At 38.6% G+C, this 21,118-nt stretch overlaps 1 protein-coding gene across 12 annotated transcripts in view; it reads left to right on the top strand.

The window, feature by feature from the left end:
• The window catches only part of KMT2C (lysine methyltransferase 2C), a 290,786-nt gene that overhangs the window by 246,609 nt on the left and 23,059 nt on the right, over positions 1–21,118 (top strand). For 8 of the 12 annotated variants that reach the window (XM_073009508.1, XM_073009512.1, XM_073009515.1 and 5 more), the window contains 8 exons: positions 187–2,003; positions 4,278–4,389; positions 7,176–7,254; positions 9,613–9,676; positions 11,491–11,723; positions 15,084–16,808; positions 19,804–20,013; positions 20,934–21,098. In XM_073009508.1, coding sequence (XP_072865609.1) covers positions 187–2,003; positions 4,278–4,389; positions 7,176–7,254; positions 9,613–9,676; positions 11,491–11,723; positions 15,084–16,808; positions 19,804–20,013; positions 20,934–21,098 — 4,405 coding nt within the window. The remainder of the gene's footprint in view (positions 1–186; positions 2,004–4,277; positions 4,390–7,175; positions 7,255–9,612; positions 9,677–11,490; positions 11,724–15,083; positions 16,809–19,803; positions 20,014–20,933; positions 21,099–21,118) is intronic. The other 4 variants (XM_073009518.1, XM_073009517.1, XM_073009516.1 and 1 more) reach the window with 2 other exon arrangements.

Genomic DNA, 21,118 nt, shown 5'->3' with positions numbered 1-21,118 from the left:
ACCAAAATCTTACTTGCATATTAATATCTGTAAATACTTTTTAATGGCGATAACTTTGCTTTTGTAAGTCATTGTATTTGGCAACATTAATTTTGTATCTACAATTTAATTGAAAACTTCCCCTTTTTTTCAACTTAACTCTAAATTTAACATAGTACCTTTTGCTTTTTTTATTATTTTTTTAAGATTTGGATTTCCAGGAGGTAGTCATGGTACCATGCCGAGTCAAGAGCGCTTCCTTGTGCCTCCTCAACAAATACAGGGATCTGGAGTTTCTCCACAACTAAGAAGATCAATATCTGTAGATATGCCTAGGCCTTTAAATAACTCACAAATGAATAATCCAGTTGGACTTCCTCAGCATTTTTCACCACAGAGCCTGCCAGTTCAGCAGCACAACATACTGGGCCAAGCATATATTGAACTGAGACACAGGGCTCCTGACGGAAGGCAACGGCTGCCTTTCAGTGCTCCACCTGGCACCGTTGTAGAGGCATCTTCTAATCTGAGACATGGAAACTTCATTCCCCGGCCAGACTTCCCGGGCCCTAGACACACAGAGCCCATGAGACGACCTCCCCACGGTCTACCTAATCAGCTACCTGTGCACCCAGATTTGGAACAAGTGCCACCATCTCAACAAGAGCAAGGTCATTCTGTCCATTCATCTTCTGTGGTCATGAGGACTCTGAATCATCCACTAGGTGGTGAATTTTCAGAAGCTCCTTTGTCAACATCTGTACCATCTGAAACAACGTCTGATAATTTACAGATAACCACCCAACCTTCTGATGGTCTAGAAGAAAAACTCGATTCTGATGACCCTTCTGTGAAAGAACTGGATGTTAAAGACCTTGAGGGGGTTGAAGTCAAAGACTTAGATGATGAAGATCTTGAAAACTTAAATTTAGATACAGAAGATGGCAAGGTAGTTGAATTGGATACTTTAGATAATTTGGAAACTAATGATCCCAACCTGGATGACCTCTTAAGGTCAGGAGAGTTTGATATCATTGCGTATACAGATCCAGAACTTGACCTGGGAGATAAGAAAAGCATGTTTAATGAGGAGCTAGACCTTCCAATGGATGATAAGTTAGATAATCAGTGTGCATCTGTTGAACCCAAAAAAAAGGAACAAGAAGACAAAACTCTGGTTCTCTCTGATAAACATTCACCACAGAAAAAATCCACTGTTACCAATGAGGTAAAAATGGAAGTATTGTCTCCAAATTCTAAGGTGGAATCCAAATGTGAAACTGAAAAAAGCGATGAGAATAAAGATAATGTTGACCCTCCCTGCTCACAGGCTTCTGCTCACTCAGACCTAAATGATGGAGAAAAGACTTCTTTGCATCCTTGTGATCCAGATCTATGTGAGAAAAGAACGAATCGAGAAACCGCTGACTCCAGTGCAAATGTCATTCAAGGATCCACTCAGCTACCTGCTCAAGATGTAATAAACTCTTGTGGCATAACTGGATCAACTCCAGTTCTCTCAAGTTTACTTGCTAATGAAAAATCTGATAATTCAGACATTAGGCCATTGGGGTCTCCACCACCAACTCTGCCGGCCTCACCGTCTAATCATGTGTCAAGTTTGCCTCCTTTAATAGCACCGCCTGGCCATGTTTTGGATAATACCGTGAATTCTAATGTAACAGTAGTCTCTAGGGTAAACCATGTTTTTTCTCAGGGTGTGCAGGTAAATTCAGGATTCATTCCAGGTCAGTCAACAGTTAACCACAATTTGGGGACAGGAAAACCTACAACTCAGACTGGGCCTCTCACAAGTCAGTCTGGTACCAGTAGCGTGTCTGGACCCCAACAACTAATGATTCCTCAAACATTAGCACAGCAGAATAGAGAGAGGCCCCTTCTTCTAGAAGAACAGCCGCTGCTTCTACAGGATCTTTTGGATCAAGAAAGGCAAGAACAGCAGCAGCAAAGACAGATGCAAGCCATGATTCGTCAGCGATCAGAACCATTCTTCCCTAATATTGGTAGGAATTTTCTTGAGTCTCAGCATATGTTACTGTGGGTATTAGAGTAGCATGCGATATGCTTATAAGATTTTATTATTAGAATTACAGTTGGAACAGAGCACTGAGTTTTTCTATTCCTCCTTGAGGGTTTTTGTTTTGTTTTGTTTTGAGATGGAGTCTCACTGTGTCACCCAAGATGGAGTGCAGTGGGGTGATCTCAGCTCACTGCAACCTCCACCTTATGGGTTCAAGTGATTCTCCTGCCTCAGCCTCCGAAGTAGCTGGGACTACAGACACGCGCCACCATGCCTGGCTAATTTTTGTATTTTTAGTAGAGGTGCGGGGTTTTACCATGTTGGCCAGGCTGGTCTCGAACTCTTGACCTCAGGTGAGCTGCCCGTCTTGGCATCCCAAAGTGCTGGGATTACAAGTATGAGCTACGATGCCTGGCCCTCCTTGAGCTTTAAAATGAAAGCAGTTGGCTGAGCACAGTGTGGCTCACGCCTATAATCCTAGCACTTCGGGAGGCCAAAGCAGGTAGATTGCCTCATCTCAGGAGTTCCAGACCAGCCTGGGCAACACGGGACATGAATGAAGCTGGAAACCATCATTCTCAGCAAAATAACACAGGAACAAAAAACCATACACTGCATGTTCTCACTTGTAAGTGGGAATTGAACAGTGAGAACATATGGACACAGGGAGGGGAACATCACACATAGGGGCCTGTCAGGGGTGGGGGGCTATTGGATGGATAGCATTAGGAGAAATACCTAATGTAGATGACGGGTTGATGGGTGCAACAAACCACCATGGCACGTGTATACCTGTATAACAAACCAGCACATTCTGCACAAGTATCACAGAACTTAAAGTATCATAATTTTTTAAAAAACCCAAAAAATTAGCTGGGAATAGCAGTGCTCACCTGTAGTCCCACCTATTCGGGAGGCATAGGCAGGAGAATGGTGTGAACCTGGGAGGTGGAAGTTGCAGTGAGGCAAGATGGCACCATTGCACTCCAGCCTGGGCGACAGAGCAAGACTCCGTCTCAAAAAAAAAAAGAAAACAATGAAGAGTTTTAGATTCTTTCCAGGTAAATTAAGAGATTCAAAACTGGGTTACAAACTTACCTCAATTCTATTATTTATGGAATTGTTTAATAGAAACTAGTTGTCTCCTTAGTTCCTACATTCCAACCATTGTTGCCATATGTTTTCAGTCATGGAGGGATGAATTTAAGAAAATTATGATAGAAATAAAGCTTTTTGGCCGGGCGCAGTCGCTCAAGCCTGTAATCCCAGCACTTTGGGAGGCCGAGTCGGGCGAATCACGAGGTCAGGAGATCGAGACCATCCTGGCTAACCCGGTGAAACCCCGTCTCTACTAAAAAAAATACAAAAAACTAGCCGGGCGAGGTGGCGGGTGCCTGTAGTCCCAGCTACTCGGGAGGCTGAGGCAGGAGAATGGCGTGAACCCGGGAGGCGGAGCTTGCGGTGAGCCGAGATCGCCGCCACTGCGCTCAAGCCTGGGTGACAGAGAGAGACTCCGTCTCAAAAAAAAAAAAAAAAAAAAAAGCTTTTTACTGTCCTTTTGTGTATGACAAATGCTTGGCAATTTTTTGCTATATAAACCTCTTTAACTTGTTTCTAATGGTTTACTGATTCTAAAAACAACAGAAGCAATGCAGTCAAAATGCCTCAGTGCCTCTAAGAATAAGAATTAGCAATCAAAGGGCACATGTCTAAGCAACGTGTCTTGTTCTAAATAATAAAATTGACGTTCCATTTTATATATCCCTAATTTCATCATTTTGCTCCTTTTTTTTCATTTAGATGCAAATAGGTTTTTTCTTAGTAGCTTCTTACTGTGAGGGTATACCCTTAAGAAATTGATACGTTTTTCTTTTAAGAGTGATAACTACTTTAGTAGAATTCCTTAGTATTGCAAATTCTTATTTGTGATGTTATATTTACTGAAGAAGCCATTCTGATTAGCATTGCAAAAGTTTGGATGAAAGGGAATTAATTGCATTGCTTTAGATGATTGCTTATAATCTCCCTTAAATTTGACTTTTTGTTTTAATTCCTGCAGGACTAAGGTATTAAAGCATGATTCAACTAAGAACTACTGAGATGTGATTAAACCGAGGATAAGGTTGCCATCTCAGAAATCTGTAATGATTATTAAATAGTAAAAGTTTAAAAGCCTGCAAATTACATAATTCTTGTGATATTTGAATTACCTTGAACCAATTACTATGAAATAAGTAACTTTATATTTCTTTTCTAGATTTTGATGCAATTACAGATCCGATAATGAAAGCCAAAATGGTGGCCCTTAAAGGCATAAATAAAGTGATGGCACAAAACAATCTGGGCATGCCACCAATGGTGATGAGCAGGTAGGTGGAGGGGCTGATGGTTTTTACTGGGCATCTAGACACGTTCATGAAATCATTACTAGTTTAAAAAAACACATACAGAAAATTGAAAGCCCTTGTTCTAGGAATGAACAATACTATTTAAGTTGTCATGGTATCAGCTCGATATGATCAGATATAAAATGCTATGCCAATGTAAGGAATTAGTGTAAGAACCAGTGCAAGAGCATTAGTCTAAAGGATGGTAAATGTAAAACATCTTAAAAAGATTTGGAAGATTGGATTTCCTGATTCCTCAAGGTGTTTAAGTTTGCGCTCTTTTAAATACTTTTACAATTGTTCATGTTAATTAAGATTTTTTTCAGTTAAGACACTGAGTGATTAAGGCAACTATAAATTAAGCTCTAAAATAAAAGCTTTCCAAACTGGTTTTGAATCAGAAAAATAAAGTTACAAGGAATAGATAAGAGGACAGTTGGAAGTTAAGAGTTACAGATTTTTGTCTTTTGTGTCTTAGGAGGAAAATAGAAATTATACATTAAATAAGACAATAGGATTTATTTCAATATCTGAATTTTTGAAATTATGCCCTCTAAGGGTTATTAACCACAGGGCACTGTTTCTTAAATTTTGATCATGGAACACCATGAGAATTATGTGGTAATTTTTTTAAAAATGCAGATTCTTTTGCTCTACTGCAGACATACTAAATAAGAATATCTGGGGATGGTTGCCTGTGTGTCTGTATTTTTAACAATCTTCATGAATGAGGCTTATATGTATTACTATATGAGAACCTCTGTCAATAAAGTAAGCATAAAGCCTCAATTTAGTCTAATTATCATGTTGAAAAACTTTTATATAAAAAGAAATGTGGATGATTATAAAATTGAATATAAAATTTGCATGAATTTAAGATGTATATACTTCAAAGAAAGTTGAATTCTTAACGGTATAGTTCTGTTGTTGAGATACTTTGGACATGGTTAAGAAGCATTTTTGAGATCAAAGTAGTGATAGTGGTTTCCAATGATTTTCATTATTGAGCAATACTTATTAACACTATTTGTCTATCATAGAGGTTCCTAACTGTTTTATGTCTTGAATCTGTTTGGATTCCAGTAAAGCCTTTGAAATTCTCAGAATGTTTTATATGCAGAAAATTAAAAACATAGTGTTACAAAGGAAATGATTATACTTGAAATATAGTTATCAAAATATGATTATAGTATATATGCTCCTTAATTAACAAATTAGCAATAAGCCATAATTTAAAAGTAATGGTGAATATAACTAATCTATTAGGTGCCTGCAACACTTGATAGGAAAATAATCTGTCTTCTATTGGTGATAGCCACGGTACTGCTAATAATATTGTAGTTTCTACGTTTATTCAAAACAGAAGGAAATGCTGAGTTTTATTTAGCACTTAGGTTTTTTTTGCTTTTGTTTTTGTTTTTGAGATGGAGTTTTGCCCTTTTTGCCCAGGATAGAGTGCAATGGCATGATCTTGGCTCACTGCAGCCTTCACCTCTGGGTTTCAAGTGATTCTCCTGCATCAGCCTCTGGAGTAGCTGGGATTACAGGCACGTGCCACCATGCCCAGCTAATTTTTGTATTTTTAGTAGAAACGGGGTTTCACCATGTTAGCCAGGCTGGTCTTGAACTCCTGACCTCAGGTGATCCACCTGCCTCGGCCTCCCAAAGTGCTGGGATTACAGGCAGGAGCCACCGCGCCTGACCAGCACTTAGTTTTAAATATGGACCTCAGAATTTGAGACCTTCCAGCATCTGATGCTCTTTCAGCATCGTGTGTCCTCCAGTTAGATACATTAGTCATGCATCAGGTAGATGGCTTTCCATTCTACTGACTGCTTTGTAAAAGTGGAAGTGATAGTTCCTCCTTAGAGTAGTGTGATACGTTGAGTTAGGATGATAGACCATGTGTGGCATTTGGATTAGAAGATCATTTAGACCAGACCTGTAGCAGAGGGTAGGGTGATAGATAAATGAAAAACCTGAGTAAAAAAACTAAAAACATATTCTATATCCTAATAGTACTTAAATAGTAATATACAGCATTTGGAATACATTTTGAAAATTGTATGTGTATCTTGATATATTAAAGCTTTTGATAATGCCAGAGGAAATATTTTCATGTCAGCAGTAATGCTTCTGTGAAGTTTTTATGGTTTTAATTAGAATGAGTAACATTTCTCTAAATAGCTTTAACCATGCAGACTCATCTTGGCCAGTGGTCAGTTTTTGATATGCTCTAAAATTAGATATAGAAATGTATGAAAATTCTTAAATTGGGAAATATCTTTTGTTTTAGAATATAAAATAGCTAAGCTGCCAATTAGTTTTTAATAAAGATTGGAATGAGAAAACATTTTCTTAGAGTTTATGTTATAAAACTAAATCACTTTATTTTTATTCTGAAGGCTAGAATTCATTTTCTAGTAAGGTAGAGTGAGGCACATAATAGAGAGTAAAACCTCTAGAGTCAGCTTAGCTAGCTTCTTATTGCAGCCCTACTAGGCCTTGTGGGGAAGGTTACGGAATATGTCTGAGTCTTACTTTCATCATAAGTAACATGAGGGTGCTAAGAGCACACACCTCATAGAGTTACAGTGAGGATCACATCTGCTCAGTACATGAAAGGTAGGGCTTTAGTGTTTTGATGAAGAAGAAATTGCTACTACTCTTCTCTGGAAGAGAAAACTGTTAAGCACCTAATAAAGTTTTTAATAAACAATAATTTCTAAACACTCATAATTTGATACTTGTGTCCCCTGTTTTGACAGGTTCCCTTTTATGGGCCAGGCGGTAACTGGAACTCAGAATAGTGAAGGACAGAATCTTGGACCACAAGCCATTCCTCAGGTAACACTGCCTATAATGAGTCACTCTAGAATGCACACTTTTCTGTTTTCTAGCAAACTAAGTAAGGCCCCTGCTAGAGAGTAGTATTAGGTTTGTGCAAAAGTAATTGCGGTTTTCGCCATGCGCTATTTGCCAATGGCAAAAACCGCAGTTACTTTTGCACCAACCTAAATAGTAGCCTGAGAAGACTGCCAAGACATATTATCAGCACAGCCAAAAATAACCAAAAAGACATTTTATTGCTTTCTAAACAAAAGACAAATTAAGGTTAAAAAAATTGGCTGTGATTTCTGAAAAGGATTTATATACCTAAGGGTAAAAAGTCACTTGATGGGAAAACCAAGTGCTCAGGACTCTTGGTTTTACTTTTATTTACTTATTTTTAACTCCAGAAGGACATTTTCATGTCCTGCATTTTAGAATTAAACCCATTATATTTAAAATGTAAAACTTGTGTAAATACTAGAAAACAGCTGGGCCCAGTGGCTTACGCCTGTAATCCCAGCACTTTGGGAGGCTGAGATGGACGAATTATGAGGTCAGCAGTTTGAGACCAGCCTGACCAATATAGCGAAACCCTGTCTCTACTAAAAATACAAAAATTAGCCAGGCGTGGTGGTACACACCTATAGTCCCAGCTACTTGGGAGGCTGAGGCAGGAGAATCGCTTGAACTGGGGAGGCAGAGATTGCAGTGAGCCGAGATTGCGCCACTGCACTCCAGCTTGGGTGACAGAGTAAGACTTCGTCTCAAAAACAACAACAACAACAACAAAAAACAACTAGAAAATAATATGCTATATTTGTTTTTTCCCGTTTTTCTTTCCATCCTTGTTGAAAGATATGTTATATTCTTTTTTTTTTTTTTTTTTTTTTTTTTGAGGCGGAGTGTAGCTCTGTCGCCCAGGCTGGAGTGCAGTGGCCGGATCTCAGCTCACTGCAAGCTCCGCCTCCCGGGTTCACGCCATTCTCCGGCCTCAGCCTCCCGAGTAGCTGGGACTACAGGCGCCCGCCACCTCGCCCGGCTAGTTTTTTTTTTTTTTGTATTTTTTTTAGTAGAGACGGGGTTTCACCGTGTTAACCAGTATGGTCTCGATCTCTTGACCTCGTGATCCGCCCGTCTTGGCCTCCCAAAGTGCTGGGATTACAGGCTTGAGCCACCGCGCCCGGCTGATATGTTATATTCTTAAGCAGTATCTGGGGAAGTAAAACTCATGTAGTATTTTTGTCAATGATTTTTTTTTTTTAAAAAGGGAGCTACCTACTATAGTATATGTCCTGTTTTCTTCCTTGCCCTGCCAGTTATGCTTTAGATTTATTATGCTGGTAATTATATTCTTCTCATTATTAAAAGAGGAAACAGAAACCATTTGATATAATGGGAAAAGCATAGCCTTTATAGCTGAGTTTTTTAAAGAAATTCTAGTTCCACTATGAATTTACTGTGCAACTTTGGGTAAATTCTTTAGCCTCTTGTTTTTTAATCTGTCAAATGTTAAACCAACTGCTTTGCAGTATTGTGAAGATTGCACACAATACATTCTGGCTGCTAGTCTAGTTCATAATTATTACCTTGTATACAGCTCATGTTAAGGAGAACTTGTGACAACTGGATAAACATTTTTCAACATTAATTTGTCAGGTAATTATCAGGGACTTGTGAGATTAATAACTGCTTGTTCAGTCACCAGGAAGAAATAAGACTTTTAACTCAAAAATAAAACTAATTAAATACTTTTTAATTTTTTAATTTTTTTATGTTTTAGGGACAGGATCTTGCTGTGTTGCACAGGCTGGCCTCAAACAGCTGGGCTCAAGCGATCCTACTACCTCAGCCTCCCAAGTAGCTGGGACTACAGGCGTGTGTAGAAAATAAGACTGATATTTTTATTAACAGATTTTTCTTTTATATTTGTGCATGTTAGAGACATTAGTTTTTTTATAAATAACCATGCCGTGGAGTGGCATTTAGTCAATCTGGAACTTGTGTTTGATTGAAGAAGAAACCAGGTAAACTTCATCAGAAAGTGAGATTTTTTATGTGGATCTCTAGCTTAGTGTTAGCAGTAATTGATTTGCCCTGTATTATGTTTCTGATGAATAATCCTTTACCTCAAGTATAATTGTTTTCAGCCCAAATCTAGACAATATAATAGTTCAGAGATAGTAGTAAGAATTCAGAATTAGGTTGCCACCACTAAATTCATTCTACTTTTTATAAAAATCAAAACTTTAAAAGATATCTTAGGAAATTAAAGGGTTTTTTCTTCCATTTCTTTTTCTTTCTTTCTTTTAAAGTTTTTTCCCCCCTTTAACTGAAATGTGGAATAAACATATTTGTAAATTTTACTTATTTTAGGATGGCAGTATAACACATCAGATTTCTAGGCCTAATCCTCCAAATTTTGGTCCAGGCTTTGTCAGTAAGTATAAATCTAATAAGTTAATGTTTTCTGGGGATTGCTTGTCTGCACTCTATGTGTGCTGTTCTAAACCTGAAGTGAGTGTAGGTACACCAGTTCAAGCCCAGGTGCCCTCCTGTCTTATTAAACATCGCTGCCCTATTAGGCAACTCTTCTTCAAGGCGTGTGTTTTCATTGCGTTTTTCACTGTGCATGAAGAATTATAGTTACAGGAAAGTATTTTAATACAGAAAAACCATCTTCCCCATTCTCTTCAATATTGTTGTTGCTGTTTTTGTATATAGATTGGGCACTTTACAATCTGTAGAATTAAATCACGTTTTGCTCTAAGAACTGTCTTCCTAAGTGACAAGGACACTAAATGGGAAAAACAAAGGGATTATACTTAGCAGTAAGTTGGGTTAGCAGCATGGTGTAAAGGTCAGGTATGCAAGGTGCCCCTGAATCCTTTCTAGTTATTTGCAGGGGTCCCAAGGTGGTTCAGGATAGTGTTTAAAGTTCTCCCCAAACTGAACCTTTCTGAAATCTTCAGACTGTTTAGCTAACTTTTTTTTCACCATTATTTTTCATTTTGCTCACCTCTGCTCTCCTGGTTCCAGAAACCAGAAAGGCTTTCCTTGCGGTAGGTCTCATTCTACCAGAAGCAGAACTTCTGAAATCTTGTGAAAAAGCCTGTTCTTAAAAAATGCCCTTCAAATTTAGTAGACTAGATTTCAAGTTCATACATGTACTGGAACTTCTGGGTTTAGGAACAAACCCAAAGTCTGACCTTTTGCAATTCCCCCTACATTAATTGTTATTATAATTTGAATACATATTTGCATTAAAAACAAGTAAACAACTATACCAACTGGCTTTTTCTGGCTTTATTGTGCCCATTGGCTTTGGTTGGATTCTTAATGTATGACAATATTCTGTTATCATTGATGTTATTTTCAGCAAATGTCCTTCTTAGAAATGTATTTATTCATTTCTTTGTCTTGTAGTGAGTCAAAAAGGTATATTCAGAATTTCACTACATACGATGACTTTTTTTTTTCCCCCTTGGACTTGGTGTCAATGAAGTAAAGTGCCCTTAAAGAATAAAGAAGAGAATATTGGTACAAAATAAAGAGATACAACCATTTGGGGAGAATTAATGGCAGTTGTAAAAGTAGAAAATATTTTGCTTGGTTAACTCTTCCCTCCCCTTATTTTAAAAAATATAAACTACAAAATAGTAATTACCAATGTTTTCAACGTATGGATTTCCTTTATAAGTCATGGACTTTAAATTATTCCCTTCTAAAACATTCTGGGTTCCCTTTCTCTCCATTTAGAATATTTTTTCGTTACTAAGAAATAGGAAAGAACTTATAAACTCAGGAAAATTAACATGGGAAATGATTTCCTAGTCTATGCGCTAGACCTTAATGGGATATGTCTTTGTCTCTTCAAAATCTGTAAAGTTGTATTCATAAAATGCCTGTATACCTTAGTATGTAGTTTGACTTGTGGGTTAGAGAATTTGTTTAGTAAAAAAAGAGAATTTCATTACATAAGTCTTCTGCTTTTCCAAGATTGGATTTGTAATATTTATAAGTGCTAAGTTAACCAGCATCTTAAGAATGTGTATTCTCTGGCTTTCTCAATTAAATATTTTTCTAAAATCTGATATTTTATTACATAATGGTCTAATATTTAGTATTGTGTTTTCAAATTTCCTATTATATGGTCATGGTGAAACTACTTCCTTACAAAATAGATTTGTGTAGCTTATTATAATGTTGGACCCTTTAGAAAATTAACACAACTGAATTTTAATTTTTCCTCAGATGATTCACAGCGTAAGCAGTATGAAGAGTGGCTCCAGGAGACCCAACAGCTGCTTCAAATGCAGCAGAAGTATCTTGAAGAACAAATTGGTGCTCATAGAAAATCTAAGAAGGCCCTTTCAGCTAAACAACGTACCGCCAAGAAAGCTGGGCGTGAATTTCCAGAGGAAGATGCAGAACAACTCAAGCATGTTACTGAACAGCAAAGCATGGTTCAGAAGCAGCTAGAACAGGTAATAAATAGGTTTGCAAAATAGAAACTACCAACAATTAATAAGTAGAATGTTTTGGTATGTCATTCATTAGTGACTTTGACTAGTGATTTTTTTTTGACTAGTAGTAAATGGCATTAAAAGTACATTGCCAAATAGTGACAGCTCTGAGACCCCTTAGTAACTGTAGCCATAACAGCACCAATCATTTACTTAGAGTGATGGTCACAGCACATACTCAATAAATGACACAACAGAGATTGAGTCTCATAATTTCGACTTCGAAGAACAATTTTCAGCCTTGGTATAGTTAGAGATGTTGTTTTCTCTGCACTAAGAAATCACTGCGAAGACCATGTTTCTATTATACATCATTGAGAGTATTCGACTTAACTGAGGACCGAGCTCATGAGGAGATACTGAGTTTAGTTGGGAATAAGAATTGGGGGCCCAGGAAGTATTTTTGTTTACTTGGAGTTGATATTATTATTATTTCTTAATGTTTTGGTCTTAAAATACATTGGTATATCTTACGTGAAGGACTCATTTTAGAAAAATAAAATCCTTTTGCCATTATCTTCTGTTATAAACCAGATGTTTATCAGAATGTTCAAACTGAATAATATACTGGAAAAGAAGAAACACATAAAAATTTTATTTAAAATAAAACAATAATAGTGTACAAAATGGGTTCAGAGCCAACTCCTAGGTATATTTACCCAAGTAAATTAAAAACTTAGGTTCAATTCAGGCACGGTGGCTCATACCTGTAATTCCAGCACTTTGGGAGGCCGAGGTGGGTGGATCACTTGAGGTCAGGAGTTGGAGACCAGCCTGGCCAACATGGTGAAATCCTGTCTCTACTAAAAATACAAAAATTAGCTAAGTATGGTGGCATGTGCCTGTAATCCCAGCTACTTGGGAGGCTGAGACAGGAGAATCCCTTGACCCAAGGAGTCAGAGGTTGTGGTGAGCCGAGCTTGTGCCACTGTACTCCAGCCTGGCGACAGAGCAAGACTCCATCTCAAAAAAAAAAAAAGATGTGAGTACTCTCCATAATGAACACTGTAGGAAGCACTTCCACTTATGTTGTCTTATGTACAACTTTCTGAAGGAGTTAGTATTATCACCATTTTTTTACAAACTGATTTTACAAACCATTTTATAAACTGATTCATTGTAGAGGTTATAAACACTGTGTACGTGTGGCTGGGTGCGGTGGCTCACGCCTGTCATCCCAGCACTTTGGGAAGCCGAGGCGGACGGATCACCTGAGGCCAGGAGTTCGAGACCAGCCTGGCCAACATGGCGAAATCCATCTCTACTAAAAATGCAAAAAATTATCCAGGCATGGTGGCAGGCACCTGTAATCCCAGCTGCTTGGGAGGTTGGGGCAGGAGAATTCCTTGAACCCTTGAGGTGGAGGCTGTAGTAAGCCGAGAATGCACCACTGCACTCCAGCCTGGGCAACAAGAGTGAAACTCTGTCTCAAAAAAAAAATAAATCCCAAAAAATACCCCCACTGTACATGTTTGCTCATAACTATTAGATTAGGAATTTGGACTCAAGTGTCTTATCTTCAAACCGCAGCTACCACAGTAACGTACCAACAATAAGGTGATTATAATTCCAATTGTTTAAAACTAAGATTATTGCAGAATGAAAGTTTTCTTTTCTCTTTAAATCTACTCTCTGGGTTCATGTTTACTGTAGGTTAACATTCTTGTAAAGATATGTTTAGTAAAGTTTTTCTTTTATAGCACTTTTATTGCCTTCTGGCATATTTGTACAAGGTCTTTTGATAAGGGCCTAATTTTTGCATATCCATGGATCAAATCCTATTTAGAAGCTAATACTTGAAAAATGGGATACATCATCTATTACATAGTTGCCAAAGATCCAGTGTAATCATATTAAGATAAATAGTTGATTGGTAATGTTTTTAAAAGTATTATAAAATATCATGGGAAAAACATGGATGACAACCTTATATATCCCAGATGCTGTTATACTTTCTTACTATTTCACCAGCCAATGGTAATTTCTCAGTTCTAACCAGTAAACTGGCCAGGAAAAATAAGAAAATAAAACAGGTGTTACACAACTGTTGAAGAAGAGGTCAAACACCATTATTTGCAGAAAATACTGGTTTACCTGGGGAACCCAAGAAAATACTTTGAAAAAAATACTTTGAAAAACGATTAGAACTCCTGGGTTTAGCATATTAGCATATTTGTCTAAAAACTGAATGATGTTGAAAGACATACATATCATTTTGCATTCCTTCTTTCCCTAGCTTGCTGAATGAGATGGTGAGGTCCTCTGGAACATAGATTCCATTTTGATTGATATTTGGTCTGTAGTATTGAGCACATTGGGACACAAAGGTTTTTGGAATGAATGAATTGATATTACTCAGCTGTTATATTAAGGGACTGTTGCTGGGCGTGGTGGCCCACGCCTGTAATCCCAGCACTTTGGGAGGCCGAGGCGGGCAGATCACGAGGTCAGGAGATCGAGAGCATCTTGGCTAACATGGTGAAACCCCATCTCTACTAAAAATACAAAAGATTAGCCAGGCATGGTGGTGGGTGCCTGTAGTCCTAGCTACTCGGGAGGCTGAGGCAGGAGAATGGCATGGACCTGGGAGGTGGAGCTTGCAGTGAGCTGAGATCGTGCCACCGCATTCCAGCCTGTGCAACAGAGCGAGATTCCGTCTCAAAAAAAAAAAAAAAAAAAAAAAAAAAGAGACTATGGACTATTCAAAATACTACCTCAGAGCTTGTGTAGATTTAAAAAATTACAATTTGAGTGTTAGCCGTTAAATTAAAAGTGTTCTATAAACTTAGTCTTTTTCATCTGGGCGGGTGGTGTGATACTCATGCTGGTAATTCATCTTGTCTTAAAATGTTGTACAATTTATATATTTAAGAAATGAAATCTTAACATATTTAAATGATTCAAGTTTGAGTTAAGTCTGTTATTCTAACATTGTGTATTAATGTAATTTCTAGAACATCAAAATTAGCTGCTTGTGTAACTTTTTTTATTGTATATTTTTGATGTGTAGTATAAATAGTATATATGAGTTTCACAAGATTTTAATACTTATTTTACAAAACCGTTTTTGATATTTCATATGTGAAGCGCTTTTACAGATAACTTTATAAAAATCCTGTTGTTAAAGAACGATTGATAGTCGTTAGTTAAGGCTCATCAGTTCAATTTTTTTGTGACTTTTGCAGTTACCCAAGCAAAATATGTTTGCTTCTACAGGGCCAAACTGCCCTCTGTATAACCTCAACCAAAGTCATCAGCCAGTGTTTTACTTCAATACCTGTGCTGTATATAAATGAGTAATGAGGCATTTTGTTATTCCAGATTCGTAAACAACAGAAAGAACACGCTGAATTGATCGAAGATTATCGGATCAAACAGCAGCAACAGCAGCAGCAATGTGCGATGGCCCCACCTACCATGATGCCTAGTGTCCAGCCCCAGCCACCCCTAATTCCAGGTGCCACTCCACCCACCATGAGCCAACCCTCCTTTCCCATGGTGCCACAGCAGCTTCAGCACCAGCACCAGCAGCACACAACAGTTATTTCTGGCCATACTAGCCCAGTTAGAATGCCTAATTTACCTGGGTGGCAACCCAACAGTGCTCCTGCCCACCTGCCCCTCAATCCTCCTAGAATTCAACCCCCAATTGCCCAGTTACCAATAAAAACTTGTACACCAGCCCCAGGGACAGTCTCAAATGCAAATCCACAGAGTGGACCACCACCTCGGGTAGAATTTGATGACAACAATCCCTTTAGTGAAAGTTTTCAAGAACGGGAACGTAAGGAACGTTTACGAGAACAGCAAGAGAGACAACGGATCCAACTCATGCAAGAGGTAGATAGACAAAGAGCTTTGCAGCAGAGGATGGAAATGGAGCAGCATGGCATGGTGGGCTCTGAGATAAGTAGTAGTAGGACATCTGTGTCCCAGATTCCCTTCTACAGTTCTGACTTACCTTGCGATTTTATGCAACCTCCAAGACCCCTTCAGCAGTCTCCACAACACCAACAGCAAATGGGACAGGTTTTACAGCAACAGAATATACAACAAGGATCGATTAATTCACCCTCCACCCAAACTTTCATGCAGACTAATGAGCGAAGGCAGGTAGGACCTCCTTCATTTGTTCCTGATTCACCATCAATCCCTGTTGGAAGCCCAAATTTTTCTTCTGTTAAGCAGGGACATGGAAATCTTTCTGGGACCAGCTTCCAACAGTCTCCAGTGAGGCCTTCTTTTACACCTGCTTTACCAGCAGCACCTCCAGTAGCTAATAGCAGTCTCCCCTGTGGCCAAGATTCTACTATAACCCATGGACACAGTTATCCGGCATCAACCCAATCGCTCATTCAGTTGTATTCTGATATAATCCCAGAGGAAAAAGGGAAAAAGAAAAGAACAAGAAAAAAGAAAAGAGATGATGATGCAGAATCCACCAAGGCTCCATCAACTCCCCATTCAGATATAACTGCTCCACCGACTCCAAGCATCTCAGAAACTACCTCTACTCCTGCAGTGAGCACACCCAGTGAGCTTCCTCAACAGGCCGACCAAGAGTCGGTGGAACCAGTCGGCCCATCCACTCCCAGTATGGCAGCAGGCCAGCTATGTACAGAAGTAGAGAACAAACTGCCCAATAGTGATTTCTCACAAGCAACTCCAAATCAACAGACTTATGCAAATTCAGAAGTAGATAAGCTCTCCATGGAAACCCCTGCCAAAACAGAAGAGATAAAACTGGAAAAACCCGAGACAGAGTCATGCCCAGGCCAAGAGGAGCCTAAATTGGAGGAACAGAGTGGTAGTAAGGTAGAAGGAAATGCTGTAGCCTGTCCTGTCTCCTCAGCACAGAGTCCTCCCCATTCTGTTGGGGCCCCTGCTGCCAAAGGAGACTCGGGGAATGAACTTTTGAAACACTTATTGAAAAATAAAAAGTCATCTTCTCTTTTGAATCAAAAACCTGAGGGCAATATTTGTTCAGAAGATGACTGTACAAAGGAAAATAAACTAGTTGAGAAGCAGAACCCAGCTGAAGGACTGGTAAGTGTAAATGATAAAAATGACAACTTTTTTCTTTTGTTTTAAATTATACTTACAGCAGATTAGTACCAATAACTATATTTCCACATTATTCTACAACCTTTTTATTCTAAAGGACCATTTCTCATTTTCTCATTTCTACCTCTCTGGAACCCATGTTTTTACTTATATCTAAACTATATTAAATAATAATTTGTTTACTGTTTTTTAAAAAGCAAAGGCATGTATTGTATTTCATATGTAATGTGATGTGTAGCAACTGGTTGATATGACTAAAGCAAAGTAAGTAAATGTCTATGTACTTTATTGTAAATAAGTGATTAATTTCCATTAACCTCTTTAAAATATAGAGGATAGCCCATTCACTCCTATGAATACCCTTGGCACTCTTAGGGATACCACACTGGGAACCTATTGTGTTACAGTGTTGTATTGATACTTAACGTAATGTTACATGTAGATACTATTTTGTAGTTTTCCATGTATCAATTTTCTATCAGTTTTAAGTTACTAACATTGAATTTGCTTTTTCTTTCTTTTATATGAAGAGCTAAGTCGTAAATATACCTTTACAAGAATCCCTCCCCTTTATTTCAGTTAACTTCATTAAGATAGTTCTAAAACTGGAGTTTCTGAGTCATGGGAATTGGTCTGTTTAATAGCTCTTGCCTGTTTTATCTTTCAGAAGGTACAGTGCCATTACCGGTGCATTCATAAAGCTGTCCCTAGAGAGCTTCTCAAATTGGATTTTATTTTCATATTTTAATTAAGGGTGGAGTGGTATATTTAGTTGTCCAGTTTTTTCGTTTTAAGATTGTTAATGAAGCTCATCTTTTTGCAAGTGTTGCTCTTTTTCTTGCCTTTGACCATTCAGCAAAGACTGAGTGTTGACTTGATAGACCTGTGTAATTATTGTAAATTTTAGCGGTTATGCTTTTACAGTTGTTTGTCACCAGTAAATACAGCCAACTCTCCAGCACAGTCTCCATCCACTTTCTCTAAGACATCTTAACCCAGAGGAGTATTGAATAACTTGCAGTCTTCTGTCTTTTTACCCCTCTATGTATACCACATGCTGCTGCTTCTGCCTCTTCTGTTCTCCTTTCTTATATATGTCTGGCCAATATATTTTTATCTTTTAAAATGCAGTTCTTGAATCATCTTTTTCCAGATACCTTTCTCACCTCTTCCAATCTCAAATATGTGTTGATGCCCATGTTCTCACATAGCAGCTTCTGTTGTACCATTTAACATTATTTAAATAGCTCCTTGAAGGATGTAGACTACATTTTGAGCATGTTTATATTAAAATTCGTGCTGTATAAGAATGTGTAATGCTGTGGGGAACAACCACATGTCAAGTTTAAAAATGTGGGTCCCCCCCAATTAAAGTGTGATTTAAATAAATAAGTATTTATGTATGTATATAGTTATTTAAGTCTATATATACAAATATATAATTAAGAAATTTTTAGGTTCTTGCCCCTCAAAGTGCAGTCCTTGGGGATCCGCAGCATCTACATCGGGTGGGAGCTTTGTCACATGCAGAGTCTCCCGCCACAGACCTGCTTCTCAGAACGTGAGACTTAGCAAGATCCCCAGGTGACTCGTGTGCATCTGAAGGTGGAGAAGTACTGCTGTAGGCCGGTGATTCTCAAAGTGTGAGGATCACCAGCAGGGCTTGTTAAACCAAGATTGCTGGGCCCCAGCATTTCTGATTCTGTTGGTGTGGGTGGGACCAGATAATCTGCGTTTCTAAACCAGTTCTAGATGCTGCTTCTGCCCTGGAGACTCCCCTTGAGAGCCACAGAACTAGCCTGGAGATGAGTAGTCTGAGCCTGCTTTCGTCTCCCTCCATGAGCTAAGAATGGCTTTTACATTTTTAAATGGTTGAAAAAAATCTAAGGAAGAGTAGTATTTTGTGACACATAAAAATTACACAAAATTCAGACGTGTCCGTGAATTTTAAAAGTTTTATTTGAACACAGCCAAGCTCATTTTTGTATGAATTGTTTATAGCTGCTTTTGAAGTACAAGGGCAGAGTTGAGTAATTATGCCAGGGGCTATATGACCTACAAAGGCTTACAATATTTACCATCTGGCTCTTTACATAAAAATGTTGCCATCCATGCGCTAAACTATTTAGAATATAACTGGAAACTAATTTTCAGAACCCTCAAAGACTCAATGTAGAATTCATTACAGTAAGTTCAGCTACTATAATTGTCTATAGCAAAGTATTGCTGTTAAATTTAGAAATAATGGAGCCTGAAAATATTCCTTTATTTTAAGGTATTGATAGGACTACCCTTAAAGGCCTTTTCAGGGCTTGGCTTATTCTCACTTTGTAATGATAAATGTAAAGAAAAGGTTTATTTGTTATCATCTAGGTTCTCTTCCATTGACTTTAAGTATGTGGCCATTATTTTTCAGTCAAATATAGTTGTGAACTAATTTGAAGAAATGCTGTTTTTTCTTTTTATTGTTGTGTGGTGCTATCTGTTCTCTCACCTAAGATGCATACGCTATAAAGCTTTTCTGGAGCCTGTGAATTGTTTCAGCATACCTCGTATTTCACTAGTTCCTAAGGGGAATCAAAAATAACTCACCAAGACCACTATGCAGAGGCTCCTATAGCCATCTACAAGCATCTCCTTCCCTTCTGGAGTCAGTGAGCAGGAATAAGGGGCTCCAGCCCCAGGGAGGTCAGCATAAGGGGTAATGCTTTGCCAGAAAGGGCTATGGCCTTACTAATGAGTTCTGCTCTTTCCTCAAGCTTTGCAGCTTACTGATTTCCATACTTGAGAATAATGTTTGAAGAAAAGGATGATATTTTTGGAAAACCAGCATTTGACACCACTCTATCTTCCCTCCTTATTTAATTTTGAGTGGCATGTTAGGATGGTGCATCATAGCTTGGCACTGAAGTAGCATGAACTAAAAACCAAATGTGCAAATTGTTCACTTATTTTTTACCCTTTCCAATTACATTAGCAAACTTTGGGGGCTCAAATGCAAGGTGGTTTTGGATGTGGCAACCAGTTGCCAAAAACAGATGGAGGAAGTGAAACCAAGAAACAGCGAAGCAAACGGACTCAGAGGACGGGTGAGAAAGCAGCACCTCGCTCAAAGAAAAGGAAAAAGGACGAAGAGGAGAAACAAGCTATGTACTCTAGCACCGATACGTTTACCCACTTGAAACAGGTGAGGGTGAGTCATTTAGAGCAGCCCCTTTAAAAAGTCAAGGATATAGGCCGGGCGCGGTGGCTCATGCCTGTAATCCCAGCACTTTGGGAGACTGAGGCAGGTGGATCACTTGAGGCATGAATTCGAGACCAACATGGTGAAACCCCATCTCTACTAAAAATATAAACGTTTACTGGGCGTTGTGGCACACGCCTATAATCCCAGCTACTTGGGAGGCTGAGGCATGAGAATTGCTTGAGCCTAGGAGGCAGAGGTTGCGGTGAGCTGAGATTGTGCCACTGCACTCCAGCCAGGGTGACAGAATGAGAATCTGTCTCAAAAAAAAAAAAGAAAAAAAAATTCAAGGACACGAGAGATCAAATGCTAAAAGACATCTGAACAAGGAAAGTAGTAGACTTTTTCCAAGCAGAATTGCACCGTATCCTATTGGCACCTGAGATTTACGGTAATACAAATAGATTGATAGGTGATAGTCAAGGTTTTCTTATGTTCATAAGGAATAGCCTCAGTACCCAGAAAAATCTGTCCTCAGTACTTTGTTGTGACTCTGGATCCAAAGAAATGCATTGTAAATTCTATTCTTACACCTCTGTAGTTGTCACAGAAGGTGGGAGACAGTCGCTAACAGTGCTGTTGGTGGTACTCAGCCTCGGTTTATGCCCCCGTTCTTGCTGAGCAAAGATAAGAAATATGTTTTTCTTGTTAGACACCTGGCAGCGTCCATTTAGTACAAAGCTTATTTTTAAGTCTCAAAGGTCTGTAGTCTCTCTCACTTATTCCAGCATTTTGATACTTGAAAATTTTAAGTCTCATTTTTCTGAAGCCTTATTCAGCAAAGTTGCTTCGGGTCTTAGAAAGTTGAGCTACACTGAGTCCCTTTTATCATGTACATTACTCTTAAATGTGTTTTTTAATAGCAGCTCTCTCTGCTCCCTCTAATGGAACCAATCATTGGAGTGAACTTTGCGCACTTTCTTCCTTATGGCAGTGGCCAATTTAATAGTGGGAATCGACTTCTAGGAACTTTTGGCAGTGCTACCCTGGAAGGGGTTTCGGACTACTATTCTCAGTTGATCTACAAGGTATGTTTCTCTGCCAAGGT

Source organism: Chlorocebus sabaeus, chromosome 21 (genome assembly GCF_047675955.1).
Source record: "Chlorocebus sabaeus isolate Y175 chromosome 21, mChlSab1.0.hap1, whole genome shotgun sequence".
NCBI lineage: Eukaryota > Metazoa > Chordata > Mammalia > Primates > Cercopithecidae > Chlorocebus > Chlorocebus sabaeus.
This window is presented reverse-complemented; position numbering and strand designations above follow the sequence as displayed.